Genomic DNA, 25,737 nt, shown 5'->3' with positions numbered 1-25,737 from the left:
AACGAAGTGACTATTTCACCGTCCATTTACCAAAGTTGATGAATTATAATACAGTGACTAGCAGATTTTTACTGAATAGTTTATCACACTTCTTTTATGCAGGGAGAAGAAAGCAATGCGGCGACATAGTGGTAACGATGGGGCATGTATTCTGGAGGTCTCGGATTCGAATCTTGCTAATGCTTGACTTTTTTTGTCCAAATTTATTTTTGATCTAAATTATTTACGAAAGATGAGAATTTGGATCGATGGGATTAGTTTTAAATTAATTTAGATTTTGGGAAAAAAATGTCATTTTTAGTTAGAACAGCATTTATTTCAATTCACAGCCTAGCTTAGTAATTTAATCATGAAAAGTGAGAGCCTGGGTCAGAGGGAATTAAGTTTAGGTTAATTTACACTTTTGAAAAATTAGTACGTCGTTTTAAGTTAATAATTAGAATATATTTCGGTTCACTGACGAGTGTAATTGCCGTTTACCGTATTCGTACTTTCCTACTTCGGTAAACGGCGGCCGGTAAAATAAGTGTCTACAACACCGACCATCGTTTACCGAAGTAAGAAAACACCAATTTTGTAACCAGCTAGTCGTTTACCGCAGAAGGTTTTCCCAAATTCGGTAACTGGCAGCCGGTGAACTAGACGCTGCCTTGGGACAATAGTAACAACTAATACAAATGTTTGGGTGGTGCTTGCTATTAATGTTTAAACATCAGCTTGACCGCCATACCTAACTACCCTATCTAACAATAAACAAAAATTTTGTGATTTCAAACGCATTTCAAAAAACAGAAATATCAAAATTTTGACTTCTCATTGCTAGCCTATAGGCTTAATGTATAACTGGATGTGTTATGTGTATCAGAGCTACTCTAGAAGCAAGTTTCTTAACACTATAAACAATCCTGTAATCCTTTTTGCAGCATACAATTTGGGAAATTCTCATCCGCTTATTAGATAAAATACGAATAGAAATGCTAGACTGTCATATTTCACTATCTCAATCAAATTTCTCAGTTTTGCCAATTTTGCACGCATTTCCACTTACATATGCTTGCACAAGGGATCTTCCCAAATTTATTACTATGGACATCATGTATCATATCACTCATTCATTCAAAAACGTTTTGTAGAATTGAAATGCTTGTAAAATTCAAAAACTTAATATTTTGAATCAGCTATTATGACATGCATTGCAGTCCGTCTTAGACAAAGGCAGCAACAAATATATAATAAATAAAGGGTTTTAGGGGTTGTGGTAGTGGACTATTGCTTGGCTGTTCGACTTCAACTTTATTCATAACCTACAATGAGGCAGAGCAAAGAGATTTAAACACTTTGTTTATGACACGTTTTTATATCTCTTGTGTTTAAATCTCTTTGGGCAGAGTAAAGTCCCGACGAACTACAGTATGTTGTCAACGGACTCCTCTGGCGTGTGGTTGAGGGGAAAACGTCGACAAATCGGCGTGGCTTACTTTAGATTCAAAATCGATCAATAGCATGATTTTTGATCAGATTGCGATCAGATCCGAAGCACAGATATAGGCTAAGCAGGTGTACTGTGTCACCTTTGTTTTGTCATCATTTGCGTAACAGTAATCAATATTGTGTTTGCGGTATGCGCGTTTTTTCCTGTTAGTGAATTCTTTAAAGGAACCCGAGTTGATACAAAACACAGTCTTGCATCGCCAAATAAACGACAGTTGGATTTTAGTTTACCCGTTTGTGATGCCAAGGAAGAGCCTCTTCTGAGAAGTCAGATAACCACCAAGTTCCACAGCTCAACCGAGCTCGGGGCAACGACGGCTTCTCACGTATCAACCTTCACGGATACGTTACACAGAAAACATGAATTGGGTGAAGTTTCAACCATATGCGATACAAAGATACACAGCTTGTGACGTAAGGATAAATACGGGATCGCTAATGATGTAATGATTATAACGATACATTCATGAATGGCAATATAATATGAAATCATACAAAAATTAAAAATGTAAGTGCTTATGAAAAGATTTACAAAGATAAGCTTGATCGGTAACGAAGCTTAAGCGATGGAAAACTATCGCTGTCTTTAAGTCATACAAAGACAGAAAAGACTGTCATCAGTCGGAGGATAAAGATTCTGATACCACGCCATAAGCTATTGAGCAAACGTTAACAGCAGATCGCAGATGGTAGGCGTAATTTTTACAGAGGACCAAGCAACTTGATAACTCGGTAGCAGGCTTATTTTCGAAATTAACAATGCGCTTGCCAAAAAAAAGCAAAGCAAGAACAAACTTTTTTAAAAAAATTCTACTTGACATCCAAAACTACAAGTTTTTCAAGTTAATTTAGAATTGCATCGTTCCTGTTTTTTATTTTTGTTTTGCAACCCTATCCCAAACCACAAAGAAAATGAAAGGTTACCGAAACGAACCGACAAATAACTTTATTTTATAAGTAGGCTATTTAATATTTATGAGCCAATACGACAAAAATAGAAAATCCCAACAAGATTCCCATAACCTTCAACTATAATAATATCAATACAGCTTTCGCTAAACAGGTTGTTTATAAGCCAATAATTTCACGAACGGAGTGAGATCACAACATCAAAACATTGGAATATGGTCTATTTCAAAATGGAAAAACAAAACTAACAGCGTATCAGTAGACTTGACTACGTAGAAAAAATAAGCTAATTGACTACGTGAACTATGTTTTTGATGGAATAAATTGAGCAATTTTGAAACATTCCATCGATGTTATTATCCTGTTATTAGTGCTGAAAAACATCCCTGCTATGCAGGATACAGAGTATTTTGCACTCTAATATATATGACTATTTAAGAAGTTGTAATAAATAAAGAATTATAAAATTACGTAGGCTGATAAATGGTGATAAAAATCGATTAACGTTTACTTCTTTTGTAGTCTTTTATACAACTTAATGTAGAAATATAGAGATTTAGGGTAACTCAGTTCAACTTTGAAAGGTTTGTCGAAAATAAACGCTGTAAAGATCCGTAACTTTCCGGAAGCTTTCTTCGTTTTTTGTTGTCTAATGTTATTACTCTGAGAAAAACAATTGTTGTATGTGAAACGATTTAACCTATTATTGAGCGCTAATTTCGGTAGGTGAAGAGCGATTTGGAGAGTCCTTTTTGTTTATGTGAACACAAAGGCCCACCTACTTTAGGTCAATAAACTGAAGTGGTCAAACGCCATTTGGTCGTGCGTTAGGTATATTGATTTTTAAACCGCCAAGTTAAATCTTGAAACTAAAAGCACAAGTAAAAATCCTCAGAAAGCTGGCAGACTAATTACCGCACTTAGACATACGTATGACAATAGATAACATATTTACACATTCCTGGATTGGATAGTTTTATTGCGAAAGTGAGAATTGAGGATCTTTACAAGACAGGCCGACACATTCTGCACAGATTTACTAAACGTGAGCGCATTATGTAATTTGTTACCCTTCCGATACATTCGCCGTTTTAGGAAATTGTTTTGGGATTACACGCAGGCTCTTGTTGTTAATCGGATTACTGAAAAAAGGATTTAATAACGATGTAATATAAGATATGATCATTATGAATAGCATTTTATTGCACACGCACCACGTCAAGCAGTGCGGTGCGGGACAGCCTTTTTGAAACTGTTTAGTGATACTGATAATGCTACGTAGCAATCCCTACAGCAAAATTGAGTTTGTCTCTTTTTTATATTCGCAGCTATACCGCTTTTAATAAAATACTGTCGTTCCGCACTGTAACAACGGAGAGCAGAGCAGAAAACGGAAATCTGTAAATGATACATAAGGATTTAGGCAAAAGATTTATCTAAAAAACAAAACAAAATCTGAAAATTTCCACAAATGTTGAAGGTAAACGAAGGTTTTATCACAATAACGAGCTTGCTAAAAAAGGGATAGTCGGTTAACAAATCATGACGGATGATATGGGAAGTCCTGCAAATCAAGTGATATACTCTACCGTTGGTGAATGCAAGGGACAACAATCAAGCCCCAAGAACGAGTGTTTATGTCAACACAGGCGATCAAAGTGTCAGTTATCTCAGCTACCAACAACAAGTGCACCCTCTTATAAAACTTTGGATACTCCTGGAAGCCGGGAAGTGTTTTTTTACAAGTAGGACATTCATTGATATCTGTATATATACTGATTGATAGCTTCACTTGTATGTACAAACCTGTGGCTAAACTTGCTTGAGACATAATTATTTACAATACCGATAGTTTCTGACCTAATTAGCCTATAGTCAATATGTATTAATAATTCTGTGCATTCGCTTCGCATACAGTAGAAATGGCATGTTTTTGTTTTAGAAACCAGTTTTGCGGCGGCGAATCGAGTGCTATAAAGGGAGTTCTAACCCTGTCTTGCCTGTCAGCATTGATGGCAATGCTCTCCATTATACTTTTGCACGCAATGTCGTCCATTTGGTTGGATCCCAAACGAAACTTGAAGCTGAATGAGGTAAAGTCATGATCACTACTTTTTTACGATAACCTCATTCAAAAACTAGAAACAAAAGCAAATTGTATAAGAATTGTATAGAAAAACCTTGGAGACTTAAGGCTGACCGCATTACGCTCTGCTTTTTCAGGAATTCGTCTATATTACAGTCACATTAGCCGCAACATCCGCATCACTCAATTTTTGTGCCTTGTCAACATTTTGCATACAGATTTATCTCGTTTACACGGATCATAGGCAGGATGAATATGTGTAGGTTATTTTGTCTATATCCTTTATCTCTGTCACTAGACAGTAGGTTAAGTATGGCATTCTGCTTCAGAATATTGCGTTTTCTGCAAGAGGTCTCCACCATACGTTTCGTGGCTTCTTTTTCCGTGTTCATCAGCATACCTATATTCATGACAAGTAAGTTATTTAGATATCGGCGGGAATTCAAAAGATTTGGTAACAACTAAGTAACCAGTGAAAGTTAGTATTTAGAAGTATTGTTGTGACGTTAGAAACGCTTTATCGCTTAGGCTTTGCTGGATACATGTACATGGAGTTTCGGCCAATCGCTGCCCTCATAGCAATGTCGGTCATGGGAGCCGCTTGTCTATATATCATCGTTGTTCTTCTCATCTCCTACTGCAAATGGAACAGGACGCAACAAACCGTATCGACCTATGCCAAATTAAAGGCAAACCAGAAAATTCAGGAATTGCCAAATGATTCAAAGAAGCCGCAAAACGTAAAACAATTTGTGAGACAGGACGGAACTTCACCTGGCATACTGACCAATCATCACGCCGTGGCCAAAGATGAAATTTACTTAATGAAACCATGTAAAATAGAACAAAACCACAAGACAGCGGATAATAGAGTTTCAATCTCTTGTCACTCAAACGACGAACTAAGTCAGCACCGTGAAATCAGTAATGCTGCCAATCCTAACAAAGTACGTGAACGTAACAACGTAATAGCAAAGGAAGTCAAGAAGGGGAGTAAAAGCGTAAATACAACACTTGTATAAGCTAAGAGAAGCAGAGAAATCAAATGTGCAATGCCGACTCTTTCACTTGTAAAAACGTGCGGAAAATTGATTTTTGTATAAGCTTGTAAAAATGTTGCAAAGTGAATTTCGTTTCAGTTGTATCGGCTCTGACTCTATTATTCCTGTTTATAGCTAGGAACAGAACACATGCAGAAAAGTATAGCAAAAGGATAGATAACAACGTTTAATCACAAAAATAAACCTTGAATAGAAAGGGAAACTTCAGCAGAACTGTACAATTGCTCAACCTTCAAAACAAAGAAAGGGGCAGGCAAATAAAGTATTTGAAAATAGCTTCGCACTGACAGTACATGTTACAATTAGTAACACTCGCTATATGATTGATGAGATTCATCTTCAGCATGGCTCTCTCTAGCTTCGCTGGCTTCATCATCTTCGTCTTCAGACTCTGACGGAGGCGCTTGTGAGAGTAATTCTTCACCTGATGAAAATAAATTTCCGTTTAACTTTATTCTTTCCAAATCATTGCGCTGTCATCTACAGATAATACACTAATGTAATAGCAAGACCATAACAGTTACCTTGTAAATTTCTGTTTTTGAGGTTACCCAACCAAAATGCCTCATGGCAGTTATGCAGAACCAACATTGCCTTAACGCGGAACAAAAAAGTTTCCAAGCATCGTTTTAATGCAGGAACATGATTGGTCAAAGACGAATCTTTTGAAATCTATAAAAGAGTCATATTAGTTTTGAAATTTCCACAGTGACGGCAATAATAGGTTCCTACTTTTGAATGGCAGGCAAGATGTTGTAATTGTCGTGTGCTTAGCTGAACTTTCTTCAGTAGACTAATGACGTCATCCTGATGTTCTCGGAATGTGACCTCACACATCAGTATGCCATTTCGTAAGAAGCTCTAATGTTGACCACAAAACTGTTTATTTGCAAATTACCCTGACTGGAATAGATATCAATAGGAATCATATGATCAATGTTCATGTTAATTATGAGTTAAAACAACATAGAAAATCGTGCAAACACGTATACAAACTAATGCAATTTGGAACTAGTAACTCAAAAAAGTTCAATAATAAACATACCTCAACAGTAGCACGGGCATATTTTAACGCAGGACTAAGCATTGATCGAGATGAAAAAGACTTTAAAACTTTAATTAAAAGATCCAACAGCTGCGAAACGTAAGCATATAAACATTTGTAAAAAGCGTTTGACTAACAAGTAACTAACATTACATTCTTCAAAGATACCTTAACTATTTCACTCCATTTCAAAAGTAGATCGATATTGTCTTCTCTTTGATTTGAAGTTTTAGATGGAGGAGAAACTTCTGCGGCTTGAGCTGCTAATGTTTCCATCATGCCTATAGGATGTAGTTGCAATAAAAGTTTGTCATATAGAGTATAGATCAACCAAAATATATACACTTGGTCTATCAAAATCATCACATGTTATACTAGTTTTTTGATTATAAGTCACTACTCTTTATCCCTTAAAGGAAACTAATTTGCCTAAAATATTTAAGAAATAAATTTGTCCCAAAATGGAAGGATGCATTTTTTTGCCATCCAAATTTGTGATAAATATCCCTTACAAGCGTACATTTGTAAAAAACACTGAAATTTGATTTTGTCAAACAAGGATATTGAATGCGAGTTGATGAAGTCGAAGTATTCTCTTCTTCATCATCTGCTTTATCTAAAAGTTGCTTTATTCCATTTCTTAAAAATTTTTCCAATGAGTCTAATGGATCTTCGCTGTACTTAAGATGAGCATGGAAAATTGCACTCAATGAAAGTGGCTGCTTCTGTGAGCCAGCTAAAATATTTCAAGTTAATTGAGAAACAGAAAACAATTGTGAGATATTACATGATGTAATGTCAGTAAAGATCATGCAAAATCTTTTCTCTAATAACAATATGTGAAAAACAAACGAAAAAAATATGACTAGGTTTTTTTTCTGAATTGAAATACAATGGAAGCTCATTAACGTAACTTAAAATTTTGGGCAAGTAGTAACTACAAGGTGGAAGCTTTGTATCTCATTAAACAGTGATTGAATACACTGAACTTATTCATCTTTATTATTCAACTTATTCTTCCATGACATCTTTACTTACTTGACGTTGTTGAAAAACTCCATTCACAAGACAAAAAGCCACCACAAGTTATGCTGATCTTTTTAGACATCCATCCTTGCTGCGATTTATTGCAATCAGCAAAGTCATACAAAGCAATAAGTAGTTTTATTAACATTTGAGCAGATTGACAAGACGGTATGGTTTTGGAAAAATTTGCCAGATATCTAAATGACGTTGAAAGCATCAAAGTTTCATCAGCTTTTTGAGTGTTTTCACTAAGTCTTGATGATAGATGCTTGAGTAGTAATCCATACACGTCTTTGTTGCTATAGATATGAAAACAATTATTCTTACTGCAAAATTTTTAATATTCAACAGTTGTTATTGTACTTCACAAATAGTTATTAATGGTTTTAAAGAAACAAGTTAACTTCTTTTTAATAGCTAACCAATCATCATCCATTTCAGGCCATGAAAATATATGGCAAAGAATGTCCAGGAGAAAGGCATAACAATGTGTAAGGTGGTCATGTTGCTTTACAAAGTTTGCTGAGTGGTCTGAATGTACACTGTCATTGCTATCCTGACTAGACCTTTCGATTGAGTCTTTCTGTAAAGCAAAGTATTACACCAAATAAAGGCTAGAGTGCCAATATTCACAAGATTTCATTAGAAGCAAAAAAAGCAAAGTTCTTCTGAATAATTAATTCTTTAGAGCCAGAATTACGAACATGTGAAAAAAATTACTGTCATCTATTTCCCCACTTATTTTTGGTACGAATTAATTTTTAAATTTGAAAACAAAACTTCAATGTTTTGAGGAGTCTTGGTATGATGAATTAACTTTTCGCAACAAAGGATAACTTGCTTAGCTTAGTCTGTCATTGATTTTAAACTATTTATTCATCAAATATGCATATATTCTTCTGCTTATGCACAGAAATTATGTTTTTGATGTTGTACCAGGGTTGATAAAGCAATAACGAGGTAACCAACCAAAAACATGATATGAACAACAAGAAAAACTTGTTGCGAAATTTGTAAGTGGTTCGAGTTCATCCTTAAAAAGAAGTTGACTCTTTAATTTAAGCAAAGGTTGACTTGGAGTTTTCACTTGGTAACTAGTTTCTGTTATTTTAATTCGGTATATCTATCACTATGAGGCATTCTTTTCTCAGAATGCTTTCAAACAAAAATAAAATCTGCAAAAAACATGCCCCAACGTGAAATTTTAATCATAGGATGAGGACAAAGTTTTAATGTAAAAAAGGTGGATCTGTGAGCTTTTTGAGACCTCTGTCTACAGAAGTGCATCGGTTGTGCGAACGCATCGATAATCGCATAGTGGTTGTGTTGAATATGGCACATACATTGTTAAGAGCTTACCAGTAACTGTATACCGAAATTCTATAAGTTACATGCCTTAGTATTTGTGTTTCAAATACCTGAAAGTATGAGTGAATATCCTCCAAATGGCGGCAAAGATAAGGAACTAAAGATACCACTTTAGAAATGACTTCTTTAATTGGAATGCGGATAAAGTTTTCAAAACCAACATCAGTGTTAGCTTGGTGACCAAAACCAAACGGGAGCTTTTTAGATAGACGATGGTTGAGTTTGTCATTAAGGTCGATGAGCAATGACAAAAGATGTTGAGGTCGAAGGAACTTTTCTTCATCTAGGTTACAAGAATACAACTATAAAAGGTATTGTAAATCATTCATAGTATAAATGAGACACTAAACGTCATGCTATTTAGACGTGCCACCTTTTACCCCTTACTTGAAGCATTGCTTTCCAATTCTTCATGTGGTTGCCTTGTGCACTGAAGTGGATGTTCCAAAAGCATAAAAACATCATAACTGAGCTCACGTAAAACTGGACGAAATACTGATGACAGCAAATTAACATTTAATTGAGAACTCTGAGTTGATTTCTTATCTTTCTTTACTTTTACTGGTTTTGCTGTACATGCAGTTGAACTGATGCTAACATTGTGTGATTTAAGGTTTGGTGAGTTCTCATCAATGTTAAATTTCGAAGTATTTTGCGGCTGGTTTTTTTGGAATGAACTTACACCTGTTTGTCCATCCACATGGCTAGAACGTGTGCAGACAGCTGAATAACCATTGGGGGCAACAGGCAGTAACATTTCAATCATGTTTTGCAAATCACAGATCTGCTTCCAGCGAACTAAAACACCGATTTCAGTATCAGGATCCTTCTCCAAACAGAATACAGAGACTAGCTCTCGAAACCAATTATAAAGAGCAATAAGAGAGTCAAGTACACAGGTTGCAGACTCAGATGAGAGCTCTTTAAAAATTAATTTTTCTTCATATTTCACATCATGCAACAACACTGGACAGCTGAGTAAAGCATCAATGTCTGCCAATGAGCCAGTGGAAGTTGAAAGTACAGCAGAAATTGCCCGAACTAAAGAACAAAGCAAACCAGGGATATATCTGTTTTGAGAATTTAACAAGAGAGATGTGAGTTGAATGGCAACACCAGTTTCTTTTTGTTCTTCTGGCGTTAGTAAACCGAAACGATAAGACACATCAAGCAACCTGGAACTACTTGCAGAACTAGACGATCCATTGTACTCAGTAAGAAAACGTTGCTGAAGTTTATTTTGGGCATCTTTGTTGATGTATGTTTGAAAGCTTTCACTTGCTTGGCCAAAAGTTTGTGAATCACTGAACAAGAGATAAATTTCATCAAAAAACATGGACCAGCCATGAATGTCATTCTTTAAAACATAGTTAAGTGTTTCCATTAACGACTGTAATTGGTTCTTCTGTTGTGACATGCTACTGTGCTTAACATTTGACATGGCAACTAAAGCGGTCACACTACCAATAATGCCAATACGGCGAAACCTGGAACAAATACAAAAATTTAGTAACTAAAACAGATCAATACAGATAGCACAGTTCATTCCAATTAAAACTATCATTTTACTTGTCAAGAATATGGGTGAGCTGTTTCTGAAGCATCATGTGAATTTCATCTCGCAAGCCCAGTGAAGTTGTATCATTTGCATTGGAGAATGCCATCAGGCTTAGAATTCGATATGATTTACGGACCTAAATTGGTGATGTGTACAGGTAATACATCATAGAGAGTGAAAATTCAGTCTTTTTATTCTGTTACATCAGATTATAATCTAAAACCAAGAAACAACAAACTGAAGTTAAAATACAACATCTGAAGCGAAAAACTGCAATAGACATTATAATAGACTCTTTTATTAGAACTTTATTAACACAATTAGCGATTAAATCTGTTCTCACTTGTGATAATGTCATTAAATCCATGCGATCCAAGGCATCACGCAAAAAATTAATATAAGCTGACAGGACAATTTGTTTTGACTGTGCTATGCTGCACAGCACATCAAGTGCAGTGTCAGTTTCAGATGAAGGTGCAGTTGACATTGACCCAATATGGGTTACAAGCAGGCCAATTGTTTCTTGTTGACAATAGCTATCCAAGTTTAGCAGAAATAAGCGATATAAAAAGGCTCCGGCTGTTCTGAGAGAAGGATTAGCATGCCATACCTAAAAGTAAAAATATACCGGTATGTATAACAACTTTTCAGAATAAACAAGAAAATTCAAACTGATGCAGTTAACGATATGCCCTTTATTAAGGATAGTAATAATAAAAGCGTTTAATACAGTTTGGTTGCAAGGCAATGGCATACAAACTAAACTGCTGCCAGGCCAAAATGGAACAATGATTACACACAAACACAATTATCTAACTTAACTGGCCATTGACAACGAATCATGCTTTTAACTTATTCTTCGAGGCAGTTGATACTTCTCAAAGTTTCCAAAAAATTTTTGGTATGCGCAAACCGCAAAATGTTAATTACATAAGCAACAGCTTTGTATGAACACATCATCATATATTAAAGTAAGAACCATAAAAGCAAAAAGCTGCAGCCTAAGTAAAATAAGGATTGTTAACAACAAATGCTCATCAAAACCTGGGATAAAATAAGAGGTTTGTACTTTTGTGATGTCTTTTATGACTACAGCCATAATGTAACTCCATCTGACAAGATGAAACGTCATTTCTATTAAGTGCAAAAAAGCGAACAAACTTAATTTATCAAATGTTCATCGAAAAGAAAGTTAAAAATATGCTTGCGTTCAACAAGCCAAATTACAGAGCAGTTTTGATGCCTGGCTGAGACAACGACAGTTGTGGCCACCAGCCATGTTCTCAATTAAGTTAATTTTGAAAAATTATACTAGTTACTAAACAAATAGTATGTCAGCGAAACAGCTGTAGATTGCAGAGATTGTAATTCTTTGTATAAAAGATGATTATTGCTCTGACAAGCTGATATCTTGGTGTGGATTTCGAATGCTTTGTCAGTTAATGCATCATCATCAAAAACGCTTACAGTTGACAGAGTCTACTTGGACCACAAATTGTGCTAAAAATGGTGTTCTTGCAGGGGAACATGTTATTATTAACATCAGTTAATTGTTGATAACTGAATAATCTTCATGGTGCAATACATGTGTATGTTGGGTCATAGCATATATGTGTAATCATCTGTACATCGGGGCTGTAGAGTCCACTGTGTCAAGAAACTCCATAAATAAAAATAGCTTTGTAGGTTATGTTACCCTTTTCATTTAAAATGGTTTATTGCTGCTACATTGTATATTTATATGCCTAACCTTATAAACTTCATTATTTACAATACTGGTAAATAAAATTATGCTGCCACCCTGACAAAATTGTTAAAAAAGTATGCACATTTACATTTATAAAACCTACCATGCTTTGTGCTTGCTTGCTCACAGATTTAAAATGGGATGAAATAACATCAGGACATAATTCTATTGTTTGTTGAACCTTTGGCTTGGGGAAAGTGCCCTTTTTCAGTTTAGTCTGCATGATATTAACTGCCATCTTGCGATGCTTTGAATTATGAAGATCGCAAAGTAGCAACAATGTTATCACATCCCCAATATGCACTTCTGCAGACCTAGTCTGTAAAACAATCATCAGCATTACCGTTAGTGATGTGTTATTTCCAAAATATATACCAATCTGGGTGTACATATCAATAAAATAATGCAATTCTATACAGTTCTTGCTATTTAAAAATATAAGACAGGGGAAGGTTATTAACAGAATAAATTCGAGCATTTTGGATTTGAAAAAAGAGTCATTAGCAAAGTGAGTTGCTCAATTGGATCAACAAATTTTTTTTATTAAGAAAAAGAATTGAAAATCTTAAAAAGAAAATTTTCGATTCTGATTCTTAAAAAAAAATCCTGTTTCTTCCGATTGATTGTTTCATCAGAAACCAGGGCAGCATAAATCATTACTGCATAAACGAAACAGAATTCAAAGGATCTTCTTTAAAGAAATTCCAAGTATTCTACCTAAGTTGATCAGAATGGTTTCTTGCTGAATTTGTAAGCTGCAACTTTTAAAATATACTCCAGAAAACAATAAAAAGTCATTCATTTTCAGATATTTTGCCACTGAAAGCCATAAAAAATAAATTGAAAACACCTGGATGCTCTCTTGCAAGTAAATGTACTTGCTTATCTCAGAAATCAATTCTATGTAACAAAAAACCTTTACCTTCTCCAACACATTAAGCCAAGCAGTTGCTAAATAATCTTGAAACTGCAACGCTGAAAATATAGTGTCTGCAATGAGAGATATACTTGATTTTATCGACTTCTCTTTCTCTTTATCAGCAGACAGCATTAGCACAGAAAAGTCCAAGTGAGGATGAAGCATAGTAATTATCTGAAATAAAAATTTTAGTTGTATAGATCCATGAGTTTCGAATAAAAAAGGATGATTACCAGCATGCAGTTATTGAACCTACAATGTTCAGTGTATGTAAAAACGCATGAATGCTGTATATATGTTTAATAGTACAAATAAAAACCTATTTGTTACCCCTTTTGCAGAATCAATTGAGTTGCAAGATTTTAGTAAATATTTTATGATCACTGGCATATCTTCATGAGATGCTGTTGACAAAAAGGAAGCTGCGAGATCATAAACATCTTTGGTTACATTATCATCAAGCACCAAATTCGACAAGGCTTCAAAGATAGCTGAGGTAATATTTTCAGGTCCATTATTTAATAGATCACACAACCCAATTGCAACAACAGCGTGGTCGCCATCATCTGCCAGCAAGTCGGGAATAAAACATATGATGTCGCAGGCAACCTAAAGTTATAGATTTATCAATTAACAGTCATGCGTTTTATACCAGTTCTGAGATATAAATAATTTGTCTGACCACGCATGTACATGTAACTACACCACTTAAAACACTAAATAACATTGAAAACAAAATTATATATACAATGTCTAAAACTAGAAGTTTTCTACGCAAACTTGTGAAATAAGTAATTATATACCAGGGGTGGGCAACCTTTTTGAACCCGAGAGCCACTTTGGTTGTTAAATTTTTACTGACGAGCCAAGTCATAAGAAATTATGACGTCATAAATAGTTTATGTCGTTTAATTGTTCCATATCTGCATTCCTCAATCGAAAAATATCATTAAATTTGGATAATTAACAACTTGTCATCAATGCTGGCCTAAATAAGGAAAAGAAAAAGAGAGAAACGTTCATAAACGGTTCTCTTGGTAGCCTTTACAATTGTTTTGAAATTTTACGATTCGACTAGAAGAGCCACAAAAAACATGCCGGAGAGCCGCATGCGGCTCGCGAGCCGCAGTTTGCCCACGTCTGTTATATACCATGAGCAATTTATTACAACACTTACTCCAGGTTTCATGATTGATGCGAGTTCGATTAATTGATGGGCAACAGACACTGAATCTTTAAAAAGATCAAGCCACCGCAACTGGTTCAATATTAATCTTGGAACGTTAACAATATCAGCACCACTATTTCCAGTCATGCCAAAGGAAGCATCTACTTTGACATTTTCAGTCTCCGCATACAAGGGTAGCTTTTTTAGAAGAGCATTGATAACAACCCCTTGCAGATTGTCACTTTGTAATAATATCTTCACAACACCATCCTGCCAAATGTATAACTATAATAAAATGTTTTTAAATGCAAATTAAACTAAACATAAAACGAGTTTTAATACGAAATGTAACACTAACATTGTCAAAACATCTGCACCTATAAAAGCTACTATAGGCTATTTATTTGATTGTAAGCTGCAGTTTATGAAGGTTTTTGTGTCATCATTTTTTATCAAACTGTAATTCTCTTTGTCTTAAAATATATTTAGCAGCATCACATCTGACCAACAAATAAGCAAATACATTGATACAGTACATAGATATCCTCTTAGATCTCACTTGAACATTGCTTGCCATTTGTGAAGACATAATATCCACATCTTCTGGAGCTGCAGTAAGCTCTGTAGGCATTAACAAACAAATAAAAACCTTCTCATTTTCTATCGTTTCTTCCAAGCCAGAATCAAGTGCTTCCACAGTTTCAGAGACATCATCAGCATGTGATTCAATCAGTTCGTCCAACTTCTTGCAAAAAGTAACAGGGTCGCAGGAAAGTTTATTTCCACAGATGTTTAAGGTCATGCCAGCTTTTGATATAAATCGTGTAAAAATGTTTTCAGGAAATTTGAAGTTATTTGAACTTGATTTTCTGCCAACTTTCTTTTTCCTTTTCTCAGAAGGCGTTCCCACATTGTCATCATTGTTCACACCTAATGCACTACGCTTATGTTGTGCAGACATATGGCTGATTTATAGTTTTATCTCTTTTTAAAAAAATAGTAAATAAATTTATGAAAAAGCGTTCTAAGAGTACGAAAATAAATATTTGTTAAATTTTTATAAAGAAATTTTAGTATTAAGAAAATAGTGAGACAAAATCAGTGAAAATTGGCTATTCACTCAATTTTTGTTGAGAGGCATAACAAAAAGAATAGCATACGCATGCAATATACTAAGACTTGAGGTGGCAGTGCCCATGGTACACAACGCAAGTTATTTGGGTCTTTACGTATGACTTTCTTCAATAAAAACTTCCACACGTCTGGATTCGGTTAAATGTATCATACAGGCCATAGCTGTAGTGGTAATCCCAAACTACCGGTACCTTATCTTATAATCAAAAGTCAATACACTAATATTAGAAAGTCATGTGTCACTGGAGCTACATCTTCGTATTTATCATTATGGACAAAAGTCACATTGTTAAAAATACGCACTTGAAAGCTTACTATGGTAGCCGCTAGCCTAGGCTATCCGCAAAATATTTTTTAAAAACCTCGCCTGCGGAGTTGAGCAGGAGTACACTGAACTGCTGTTATAACTATATTCACTAGCACACTTCAGGTGCGTTAGTGAGCGTAATCATGTGCACTTGGTATGCATTTAATCATTATAGACACAATTTATATGCATTTTTACATGATTAATAGCAAGTTTTTTAGCAGACAGAATGAAAAAGGCTTCCTAAAGCATCAACATCAGCACCAAAAAACACATTAGCAACTTATATGCAAACTTTACGATCTATCCAGATTCCAGAGTGTTTATTTGTAGCTAGCCTACATTATATGGGTAGACTGACTTACTGGATGAGGTGCTCAATAGATATTAAGACAAACTAAATCAGCAAGTTTGTGCAAATGAGATCCTCTAAAGTCTAAACACTTAAACAGGGGCAGTCTATATGTGGCCAAGAGATTCTTAAACTTTGAGTTGCAACTTTTGAAAAAAATGTCGTGTAATGCAATTTTAGTTTTGGAGCGAAAAAAGCTTAAAACGAAGTGTACGCTGGTAGCCTAGGTAATATAGGCCAAGTGTATTTTATTTTATATCAAAAGACTTTTAATTATAAGGCTACCAACTAAACATTTTTTTAAAAAACTTGATAGTTCTATACTTATCACTAAAATTTATTAAAAGTTTTCCAAACCTTTTAACCTGTTTAGCATTAACCACCGGTATGACATTGACCAACAAGGTTTTTGTTTTTACAACCTTCCATTTCCATTTTGCCAAATTTTACCGCGCGAAGTTCAGAACCGTGGGGGGGAAAACCCATGAAAGATATAATGCTTATTGCAGGACAACTTTGGAAAGCAAAAAAAACGAGGATCAAGGAAACGTTTAAGTTCTTAAAAGTTTACATAAAAACGTCAGAATTTAAGGAAATGTGTAACTAAGTACAGGGTTGTAACCAAGTCATTTTTTATAAATGGAGTTAAGTCGAGTTAATTTGAGTTATAAATCAATTAAATTTAAGTTGTGAGTCGAGACAAGACAAGACGAGTTAATTTCAAAACTTTTCTGACGTCACACATTTGAGTTACATTGGTTACATCACGGCTGCCATCACTGTCTTCGAATTAATCTTTTTGATACTTTCTTTCAGAGAAGTTTAATTTTTTGACAAATATATGGTTTTTGTTAGCCTTCACTGAAGCTCTATTTTTGCCTTCACAACTGTCATACCATGACCCAAGTCATTGGCCTAGAATACTCAGTGATATAGCAACTAATTTTTCAGGAAATGCGTTTTGAACCAAGTTGCCAAATCAACACTGAACTTGAACCATCAAAACGTTTTGTGCAAATGTTTTGGGGAATCCAATACACTACAGAGTAAACTTTCTGAAATATAAATCGAACCTAAACTAATTAAAACAAGGGCGAAAACCCGAACCGGAGTTTGCAACTCTGCTTGTTGCCATCCTTCATGGAAACGAGAAATAACTTTGATTAACTAAGATTTCTGACACTGATTACGACTAGTTTTTAATTTGCGTCAGGAATGAATAAGAGCTATACCCATTAACAGCGAAGGATTTACATGGAGGAGTGCCCCGGGGCCAACTTTGGTGGGGATCCTATCATTCAAGCGCATATATGCCAAGTTTAGCTTTATCAGCTCCATCAAAACCTCAGTTGGATTGGCGTACATTACGAAAACATCAATGATGTTATGCCAACTGCAATTTCTTAAAAAAAAAGAAGACGCTGTGCTCTTTTTCGTTTAGAAAGGTAAATTTGCAGTCGCCATGGTTGCGCCAAGACTTGAACTGGCTCTGTGTCACGCCGAGGTCGAACCGAGTTCACGTCCATAGAGTGTAACTCGCATAGAATGCAATCTAGCATTATGGTAGAGATCTGAGCAAAAACTCAAATAACAGCGTCGACTTAAAAATAACAAAATACCGATGTCGTGCCAGATTTGTTCCGGGCATTCTGATGTAAAAATGTTGCATGACTTCTTGCCAAGTTTTACAAGTGTTTGTGACGTGGAGGTTTGGCATGACTCAACGCAAGTTTTTCCTATCAAAAACCTTATATTTCCAGTAAGTTTATATGTGTTGTTTCCTTGTTTGTAACTTTGTAAGTTTTCCCAGAACTCGAGGGCAATCTCCTGGGTTTTCGAGCGGAAAGCTTACGCCGGTCACGCCAAACCTCTACGTCACAATGCCCAAAGAGTTCGGCGTGACATCGATATAACCAGGAGCACTATAGAAATCGAATACATAGGCTTACCTTGCAACTACAAGTCTGAAATACTACGTACAACAAATTGATTGTTGTGCTAACCTTGACTAAAAATAAAAAAGGCATAAATCTTTTGCTAAACGTAGGCCTATGTCGTTATCCTTGTTACAAAGGTATTGTGATTATATAGCGAAAAAATAAACTTTTACGTATTTGGTTCCAACTTTTCGGCTCAAAAGATCAACCAAAAATTCCTTAAAAAATTTTTTTTTGTGTTTCAAACTGCAAAATCTTTAGTGGTAGATAACAAGCTTATTTTTTGAAGAACGTCGTACTCCATACTCACAACAAACAGGTCAACAAGCAGTGGCGTATTTTGAATCGCGTTGGGCAGTGGGACAAAAATTTTTTGAAAACTGGATCTAAGAGCCGCCGTCTGTTCACTGCACCCAAAATGGGCGGAGCGCAAAAATGTTGCTTTTTACGCCTGAAAAACTTCTTAATGTTTCGTAGAGAACTATATATTCTCATATTTACTTGTAGACTTGTAAATTGCAATGTGACTTGTAAATTGCCTATACCAGTGGTTCCCAATCTTTTTTGGTGTCGGGGCCGAATTTCAAACTTCAGAGTACGTATGGAGCCGCATGAAAACACTCAAGTAATTATAACGAAAAGTTTAAAGCATGAAATCATGTACCAACGAATAGCAACACTAACTAGAAAAATAACACAAATAAATTTAATGTCCAACTTGGCCTTGGCTTTGAGCTTTAACAACTTTGTCAAAGCGAGGCGCAATTGTGGTTTAGGATTCAGGAGGCGGTTTATGATTCACAATGAGTAGACGATGGGCCATTCACAACAGTATAAAGTAGGCTACAAGGTGTAACTGTAAGATGTAAAATGAAAAATTTGTAAACAATTTTGACCTAACGCTATAAATTTTGACCAATTTTTGATTTTTTTTGACAAGTCAAAAAATAATCGCCCTATAGTTATAATAATTATAATTATTATAAATAGATTTTTTATTTTTTTGTGGGATTTTCAGGGGTCATTGAGAGCCGCAAGAAAGCTACCTTGGAGCCGCATGCGGCTCTAAGAACCGCGGTTGGGAACCACTGGCCTATACTGTATTTAGTGTTGCAATGGTTATAGCCGATAAGAAGTCACAAACAAGATAATGCAACAATGTGCGGGTATTAAAAAGTTTTCTTGAGTCATCGACGTGTGCAGCCGGTTTTCGATTAGTTGTAATAAGTAACATTATCCAGTGCATATCAAATAAATACGCAATGCAATTCAATTACTTGGAAAACTATATAAGATAAGAAATACAAATAAAAAACAATAAGACAAAACTTTAACTTTGATAAACATTTTTGGCATTATACATTACTGTATATTTTGCTCATGGCTAAAAGCAGCTGGCCAAAAAGTGGTGGAGGCCCGAGCCCTTTGGGTCCTCTCTAAATCCGGTCTTGTCCATCAACTGTTTGACTCTACGTGAGGCAAGTTAATCGCGTGTCTTACTCGGCAAACAAGAAGAAAACAAACACGTAAAAAAACGGGTAAAACTTTATTAGACAAATAAAGAAAGCGAACGTAAACGTGTTAGGGACATGCTATAGTTAGAGAGCAACATATAAATAATCAAGACAACAAACAAAAAGCCATACGTCAAAGCAATACCTTATAGAGGAAATGCTTAATGATATGCAAAATTTAGAATCATGGCGGTATAGGGCATGCTAGCCGTCTCATTATCTCATTCTCGTGGTGCCTAAATAATAAAAATATAAAATTAATAATTTATCTTTGACGTTTTATATAAATAGCTTAAAGGCTACTACTAAACATATAACCTAACTTAGTCTACTTTTTTAATCCATACAATCCAACGTCAGGAAGCTGATGAAAACAGAAACAGCAAAACCATGATGTGAAGACAGACCTAACTCCATGAAATATGCTAGTGTGTGTCTTCAATCACTGTCTTGCAGTTCTATCTAATTTTTTGATCAGCGTTTTACAACAATTATTAGCGATGTAGGTCTATTACTCTATAAGGTGGTAAGGCTATGTGTGCAGTAGCTGCAGTAGCTGCAGTAGCAGTTATGTTATTGCTTCACTTTCTATATCAGTAAAGGCATTTTGTGTTTGATACAGCGTCCAGCAATGTCACTGAAGTATATCGCCGCGCTTTTTATTTATAGTTTCCCAGGAATCTGTCAAATCATATCGTTTATTTTCCGTTACTGACTGTAGGGAGCAAAACGTATTGGTCGCCAACTTTTGTTATAGTCCAATAAAACAATGAATATGTTTACTAACATTCAACGAGTCCTTAAACGGTTACTATCATATACTACAACGTCCTTGACTATTATCAGCACTGTAATGGTTTATAACGTTGCACTACGTTGAGTTCTTGGATCAGTTTGAATCTTTTATATGCTGAGCTGCTGTTTCTCTATCGCACAATTGACTACTAAAATCTTCCTAATAACTGCAATTTATATATCAATTATAGAAAAGGTTTATGATGAAATTTGTTTATTCTTTCTTCCCTCTGGCCGAAGAAATTAAAGGAAATCCATAAATAGAAAAAAATGTGTCCACAATTTGTTTGAGTGACGTTTGCGGGAATATCCACTGTTGCGGTTTTCTTTGCTTGAAAAATGATATAACCTAATGCCGGTTTGAAATCAAATTACCCATGTTACATCATTTTGCGGTGCGTTTAAGAGCTCCATGATAGCATAAACAGCATAAACCTTTCAATTAACCGCATGCGAAAGGATTTTTTCTTCACATATTCAGCATTAATACAATAAGTCAATATCGATGAGGAGAGTGAATCTCATATAGATTCAGAATTCCTTCAAATTAAAAAATTGTAAAGAAGAACAAGTAGGAATATTTATCCATGGCCTTTGATTTGCCCTTACAAGTCTTATAATTTTCGGCAAATAAAGTCAAACATACAAAGAAAACGGGAGCAATTGCTATCTTATTTTTTGAAAACTTTGTGTTTATATAGCCTAGATTTTACTCAATTTTCTTTCAAATCCGTAGATAAACATTATTTATTTAAATATAGTGAACGAACTGTATCAAACGCAGAGTAATTGTTTGCAGCACACATAAAATAATTTCAATCAGTTGCCAACGAAACAATACGTTAATACATTTTGAACAAGTTAAAAATGACATTGTTCCGAGTAGGCCTACATAGGGTTTGTGATAAATTTATTCATCAGCGTTGACTAACTTCATCACATTCCACAGACCTGATGAGCTTACAATGATAGATTAAAAACTTTGTTAACATTATATATAGCCCTGCCTGTTAGGGTACAGGTTTTGTTTCCAAATTAGTTTCCATGTAGGCCTATGCTGGCTCAAAAGGAGATGCTTTTCTTCCATTTCCCTGATTCATAATGATGTACACACTTTCTTATTTCGGAAAGTTTTATTTATTTATGCAAGACGCTAAAACTCGAATCACATCTGTTAAAACATAAATAATAAAAAATAAAGGTGATCGTGAATGTGTAGTGTATACACCCACAGCCAAATTCATTGTACAATAGTTTGATAAGTAAAGCAAGTAGAATATATGGCGAGTGGTTTTGGATATTTAATTTGAATTTTAAACTTGAAGCTATAATGAATGTAAACTTTGACCAACTTAAATTTAAAAAGTCTGCAGCTTTAGAAAAACTTGTTTAGTGCCAACAGTAACGTTTTAAAATGATTAAGGACGCACACTTTAATCTGGTTTGTTATTCACTTTCTCATCTTCAAGTTTAGGGAAACAAAGTTTGGCATGAGTCTAGTTGTCATTATTATTTTTCTTTGTTTTTGTCCGTCCGCCATAAAAATCTGCCGCTTTGATTAAGGTTATTTATTTACAAAAATCTGTCTAAATGTTTTGATAAATAACATACCTTCCATTTGAGGACGTAGGAAGGGTTCTGCCTGAAGGCAGTCAGCAACTAATTTGAAGTCTAATCTCTGTGGTGGTATCTTCTGAGGTATGTGGACTTTCTCTGGACAAGAGGCAGAAAGAACGTCTGTCGCATGTTCCCATTGAGAAACAGAATGAGTCAATATTTCACACAGAACCAATCCGAAGCTGAAATTAAGCACCAGGTTAATAAAATCGAATCTAATAAAGTCGTTAATAAAGACGTCAAAGATTTGAATTGTCTCACTTAAATATGTCCGTCTTTTGAGTATAAGCACTGTTCTTTACAGAAAATTCCGGGGGAATGCAACAGATTTGGTTATTTGGTTGGCCCGAAAAGACGGAAGACTCTGTACCAGAAAACTCAAATCCTGAAATCTAACAAAATACAAAGTTTTTGGGAGAAAGTTTTTCATAGGAATCACAAGGAAAAGGATATATACGTATTTAATGTCGCAATTATGCTTCCTTGTGGTGTAAGTTTCCATCAATACCTTTACGTGTAAGTCTTCGTTTACAAAGTACTTGGAAGTTGAAACGTTCTTGTGAACAACGTCACTGCAGTGAATGAAATAGAGGCCTCGTGCGCTTTGAATGGCCATGCGGAAAACAATGTTTTCTGGTATCTTTCTTTCCGAACGAAGTACCTATTATTAGACAAAAAAGAACCAACTATAAACTTCGTGAACCATTACACCTTGTTACAATTGTAGACAACAGTATATGGTTACAATATTTATAACCTAACTATTACACTCATCACAAAAATTCGATAGTAAGTCTTGCTTATCATACAGTTTGAAGCCACGTACCTTTTTTAAGCTTCCCAATTGCATATACTCTGTAATGACGAGGTATGAGTTAAGCGTATCCACGCTGATCCCATAAACGCGAACAATGTTTTCTGAATTAAACTGCAGCATATTTTTGGCATCAGTAAAAAATTTCTCCTGCCTAAAAAGCAAGAGAAGCAAAGAATAGTCTGCTTAGAAAAATAAGTACATGCTACAAATCGATACAGGTTTAGCAAGTATGCAAATGTTACATCATAATCTTTTTTAAAAGAGAGATAAAAGAAATAGAAACAACTTTTAATGTAAATTTTGGTTATAATCATGTCGCTAAGATGTCACCTTGCTTTTGTAAAACCGAACTTTGGCTTTTTAATGACAACCGACGACATTCTGTAGTTAGCTGTGTACAATGTATACATAGGACCCTCTGATAACTGTCGCTTTTCACGAAGTTCAGAGCCTCGTATACACTGAAAAGAGGGCATCCCTGAAAGATAGAAGGATTTACTTAAGCTAATGTGTAAAAAAAATAGTTTTATCGATAACAAAACCCAAATTAAGCTTCTTCAATTGGGCCAAAAACGTATCACAGCAGTTAACGCATTCGAGTTACGAAAAACGACATAAACTTAGCACAGGGGATGAAATTTATAGCAAAGGCTTACCAAGTCTGTTGACCATTTGCTGAATGTCTTGCAAATCCTCCGATTCGTCTTTAATGTCCTCGGCTGCCCTCGTTGCCACAGAGAAGGCATTTTGCACCGACTTGCGACATTCCACTTGTAAGCCAAATGTTAAAGCGGGTACTAGCGTATTCAAACGGTCGTTTAAGTCCTCAAAATGTTCCTAAAATAATATAATTTAAAACAATGAGTTAAGTAATCTTTCAAGCTTCTGAAACAAGAGCTGAGAATTTAAATACATTTTTAAAATCTTTTATTCACGATCTTGTACAACTGCGGTTTTGTTTTGAATTCAGCTAATTTTTGTGAGAAGTTGTTATTTTTTACTGCTGTATTTCTTTTAGCATATAAAATGCAAAAAAAACGTAGAAAATTTAACTAAAACAATATAGAAACGCTTGCCTTTACTCTTTTCGCATAACAAACGTCCTGTACTTTTCGAAGAACAGATTTTCCTTTCGTAAAGCTTGAAAGAAATTGCCTGGCTTCTTCTAAAGCTCGGACGAGATCGATAAGGGCTTCTTTATACACAACTCCGTTTCCACTCTACATGTAAAATAATATTATGTTGAAATGTACTGACTATACATACAAAACAAAAACCATTTTTCTGAAAGATGGAGTTAGACTTAGGAAATAATGTTTATAATATTAAAAACTCTCTTTGGTTGGTCACGTTTGTTTTTGCGTACAGTTGAGATTATTTTAGGTTTGAATTAGCTTGATATGGACTCGGCGTAACGAGCTATATCTCAAGTTGTAAGCGCCTAACTACAAAATGACAGAACAAAGCAAAGCACTTTCTGTGTTGTTGCGGTTGTTTCCTTTTCATACCTTCCGCAATAGCTCATTTAGCGGGCTGACCAGACAGCGCACTCGATCAGCCAATCTTTGACATCTCTTCTTGTTGGCTTGAACTTCGTCAACAGTGGCATAAATCTTTAACGAGACCTTGATCACGCATTCCACTATTTCCAATGCCATTGCACAACAGTTTCGTCGATAAGCTATACTGCCCAAATATTGCCGTCATTTTTTTATTCAAAGAATACGCTTGAGATTAATAACAGCAGAGCAGCAGCGAACAGAACATATTATTACCACACTATCAGGTGTACACTATGTAGTTTAAAGACATTACCTTTATACCCTATTTTTAAAATACCCAATGCGGAAATTTTGCACTACCACCTGCACTTTTGCGGGATACATTTTCGCAAACATCGACTGGCAGACTGCTTCGTTTGTCACAAATTGGCCTATTTATTACAACGAAGATGTGAATTTTGGCATGTACATGAGATGTTGTATATTTTACTCTTTGTATTTTGGTTTTTGTTAAGCAGTCTTTAGTTTTATTGAGCATTTCAAATTGTCTCTGTTAACAAAAATCGATTAAAATTGTTTGACATATTTATTATTATTTATAACAGATCACACTTCTGTATCGCGCTCAATGATTAAGCTTTCTAGGGTGTAATTGAACCCAGATTTAGAGTAAAAAGAAAAATTACCCTAAGTTTAGTTTACTATGTTCAGTATGTTGTAACATTTAAGTTAGGTTAACAAGATACCATGAAAAATAGTTTTGAATTTACGATTGATTTTTTTTCCGGTGAAATTAGTGACAACCAATTTTGAATACTTTTTATTCCAATGATTAAGGTTTGTTAATTGCGGCAAGAGCAAAGCCAGCTAGGCCAGTTTAAATTGTAATACTTTTCAAAACATCTGCGATATTTCACAACCGAATCAATCACGCCATGAGGCAATGGCTATGACGTAAGGCTAGATTGTGAAGAGAATGGAGCGGGCGTTGCCGGCTTCTGCTCTACGGTTGAATTATTTTGAGAAATACGGAAAGCAGCAGCTGATCAGCTTTGTTATATTGATCACTGATCAGTAAAAAATGCACTAGGTGAGCTTATAGTTTCAATATAATTTCTTTTACAGTATTACGCTTACTAGCATTGAAGTTGAAGATTATGATTAGCGGTGTAGTAGCTATCACGTGATTGCGAAGAAAACGTCTTTTCACATGACGCATTGAAGCACATCGTTTAGCGTTTAGCCTATGCACTACAGGCGACAACTCTAAGTTCAGAAATTTGACTTAGAAGGCTGCAAGTATACAATATCGCCTGTAGCAGACAACACATTAACCGTCAAAATTCTCAAACTAGAAAGGTTTAGACTAGAGAGTGGCAAATTT

The 25,737-nt window shown here is 35.1% G+C and overlaps 3 protein-coding genes across 6 annotated transcripts; 1 reads left to right on the top strand and 2 right to left on the bottom strand.

Moving 5' to 3' along the window:
• Positions 1–3,733: 3,733 nt before the first annotated feature.
• Positions 3,734–5,618, top strand: LOC143445830 (uncharacterized). The gene is made up of 5 exons (XM_076945164.1): positions 3,734–4,145; positions 4,343–4,493; positions 4,624–4,745; positions 4,816–4,901; positions 5,015–5,618. Exons 1-5 carry the CDS (start codon positions 3,943–3,945, stop codon positions 5,506–5,508), a joined length of 1,056 nt encoding a protein of 351 aa, XP_076801279.1. The 5' UTR covers positions 3,734–3,942; the 3' UTR covers positions 5,509–5,618.
• On the bottom strand, positions 5,293–15,398 carry LOC143445826 (Fanconi anemia group D2 protein-like). 2 transcript variants are annotated; one of them, XM_076945158.1, is made up of 17 exons: positions 14,938–15,398; positions 14,388–14,648; positions 13,541–13,819; positions 13,214–13,384; positions 12,395–12,610; positions 10,888–11,154; positions 10,556–10,680; positions 9,374–10,473; positions 9,037–9,269; positions 8,041–8,201; positions 7,631–7,917; positions 7,113–7,328; positions 6,761–6,873; positions 6,593–6,682; positions 6,280–6,408; positions 6,072–6,219; positions 5,293–5,971 (listed from the first exon to the last, which is right to left on the bottom strand). In XM_076945158.1, exons 1-17 carry the CDS (start codon positions 15,337–15,339, stop codon positions 5,850–5,852), a joined length of 4,320 nt encoding a protein of 1,439 aa, XP_076801273.1. In that variant the 5' UTR covers positions 15,340–15,398; the 3' UTR covers positions 5,293–5,849. The 2 variants fall into 2 exon arrangements, with proteins under 2 accessions (XP_076801273.1, XP_076801274.1); XM_076945159.1 differs by lacking the exons at positions 5,293–5,971; positions 6,072–6,219 and having other exon boundaries at positions 6,311–6,450.
• Positions 15,399–21,160: 5,762 nt separating this feature from the next.
• On the bottom strand, positions 21,161–24,753 carry LOC143446315 (mixed lineage kinase domain-like protein). Of its 3 annotated transcripts, none has more exons than XM_076945907.1 (10): positions 24,667–24,753; positions 24,360–24,532; positions 23,928–24,071; positions 23,508–23,688; positions 23,182–23,329; positions 22,861–23,002; positions 22,543–22,695; positions 22,296–22,426; positions 22,029–22,216; positions 21,161–21,588 (listed from the first exon to the last, which is right to left on the bottom strand). In XM_076945907.1, exons 2-10 carry the CDS (start codon positions 24,507–24,509, stop codon positions 21,551–21,553), a joined length of 1,275 nt encoding a protein of 424 aa, XP_076802022.1. In that variant the 5' UTR covers positions 24,510–24,532; positions 24,667–24,753; the 3' UTR covers positions 21,161–21,550. The 3 variants fall into 3 exon arrangements, with proteins under 3 accessions (XP_076802022.1, XP_076802021.1, XP_076802020.1); XM_076945906.1 differs by having other exon boundaries at positions 24,360–24,537; positions 24,667–24,747; XM_076945905.1 differs by lacking the exon at positions 24,667–24,753 and having other exon boundaries at positions 24,360–24,627.
• Positions 24,754–25,737: the final 984 nt, after the last annotated feature.

Source organism: Clavelina lepadiformis, chromosome 2 (genome assembly GCF_947623445.1).
Source record: "Clavelina lepadiformis chromosome 2, kaClaLepa1.1, whole genome shotgun sequence".
NCBI lineage: Eukaryota > Metazoa > Chordata > Ascidiacea > Aplousobranchia > Clavelinidae > Clavelina > Clavelina lepadiformis.
This window is presented reverse-complemented; position numbering and strand designations above follow the sequence as displayed.

Excerpts from the sequence above, each read along its gene's own strand:
- LOC143445830 (XM_076945164.1), top strand. The coding sequence starts at position 3,943 with ATGACGGATGATATGGGAAGTCCTGCAAATCAAGTGATATACTCTACC. Across the intron at positions 4,146-4,342 it reads CGGGAAGTGTTTTTTTACAA|AAACCAGTTTTGCGGCGGCG; the intron begins GTAGGACATTCA and ends TTTTTGTTTTAG. Across the intron at positions 4,902-5,014 it reads CATACCTATATTCATGACAA|GCTTTGCTGGATACATGTAC; the intron begins GTAAGTTATTTA and ends TTTATCGCTTAG.
- LOC143445826 (XM_076945158.1), bottom strand. The coding sequence starts at position 15,339 with ATGTCTGCACAACATAAGCGTAGTGCATTAGGTGTGAACAATGATGAC. Across the intron at positions 9,270-9,373 it reads ATTGGAAAGCAATGCTTCAA|ATGAAGAAAAGTTCCTTCGA; the intron begins GTAAGGGGTAAA and ends CTTGTAACCTAG. Across the intron at positions 7,918-8,040 it reads CCTGAAATGGATGATGATTG|CAACAAAGACGTGTATGGAT; the intron begins GTTAGCTATTAA and ends TCATATCTATAG.
- LOC143446315 (XM_076945907.1), bottom strand. The coding sequence starts at position 24,509 with ATGGCATTGGAAATAGTGGAATGCGTGATCAAGGTCTCGTTAAAGATT. Across the intron at positions 23,330-23,507 it reads GCAAATGGTCAACAGACTTG|GGATGCCCTCTTTTCAGTGT; the intron begins GTAAGCCTTTGC and ends TCTATCTTTCAG. Across the intron at positions 22,696-22,860 it reads AATTGGGAAGCTTAAAAAAG|GTACTTCGTTCGGAAAGAAA; the intron begins GTACGTGGCTTC and ends GTCTAATAATAG.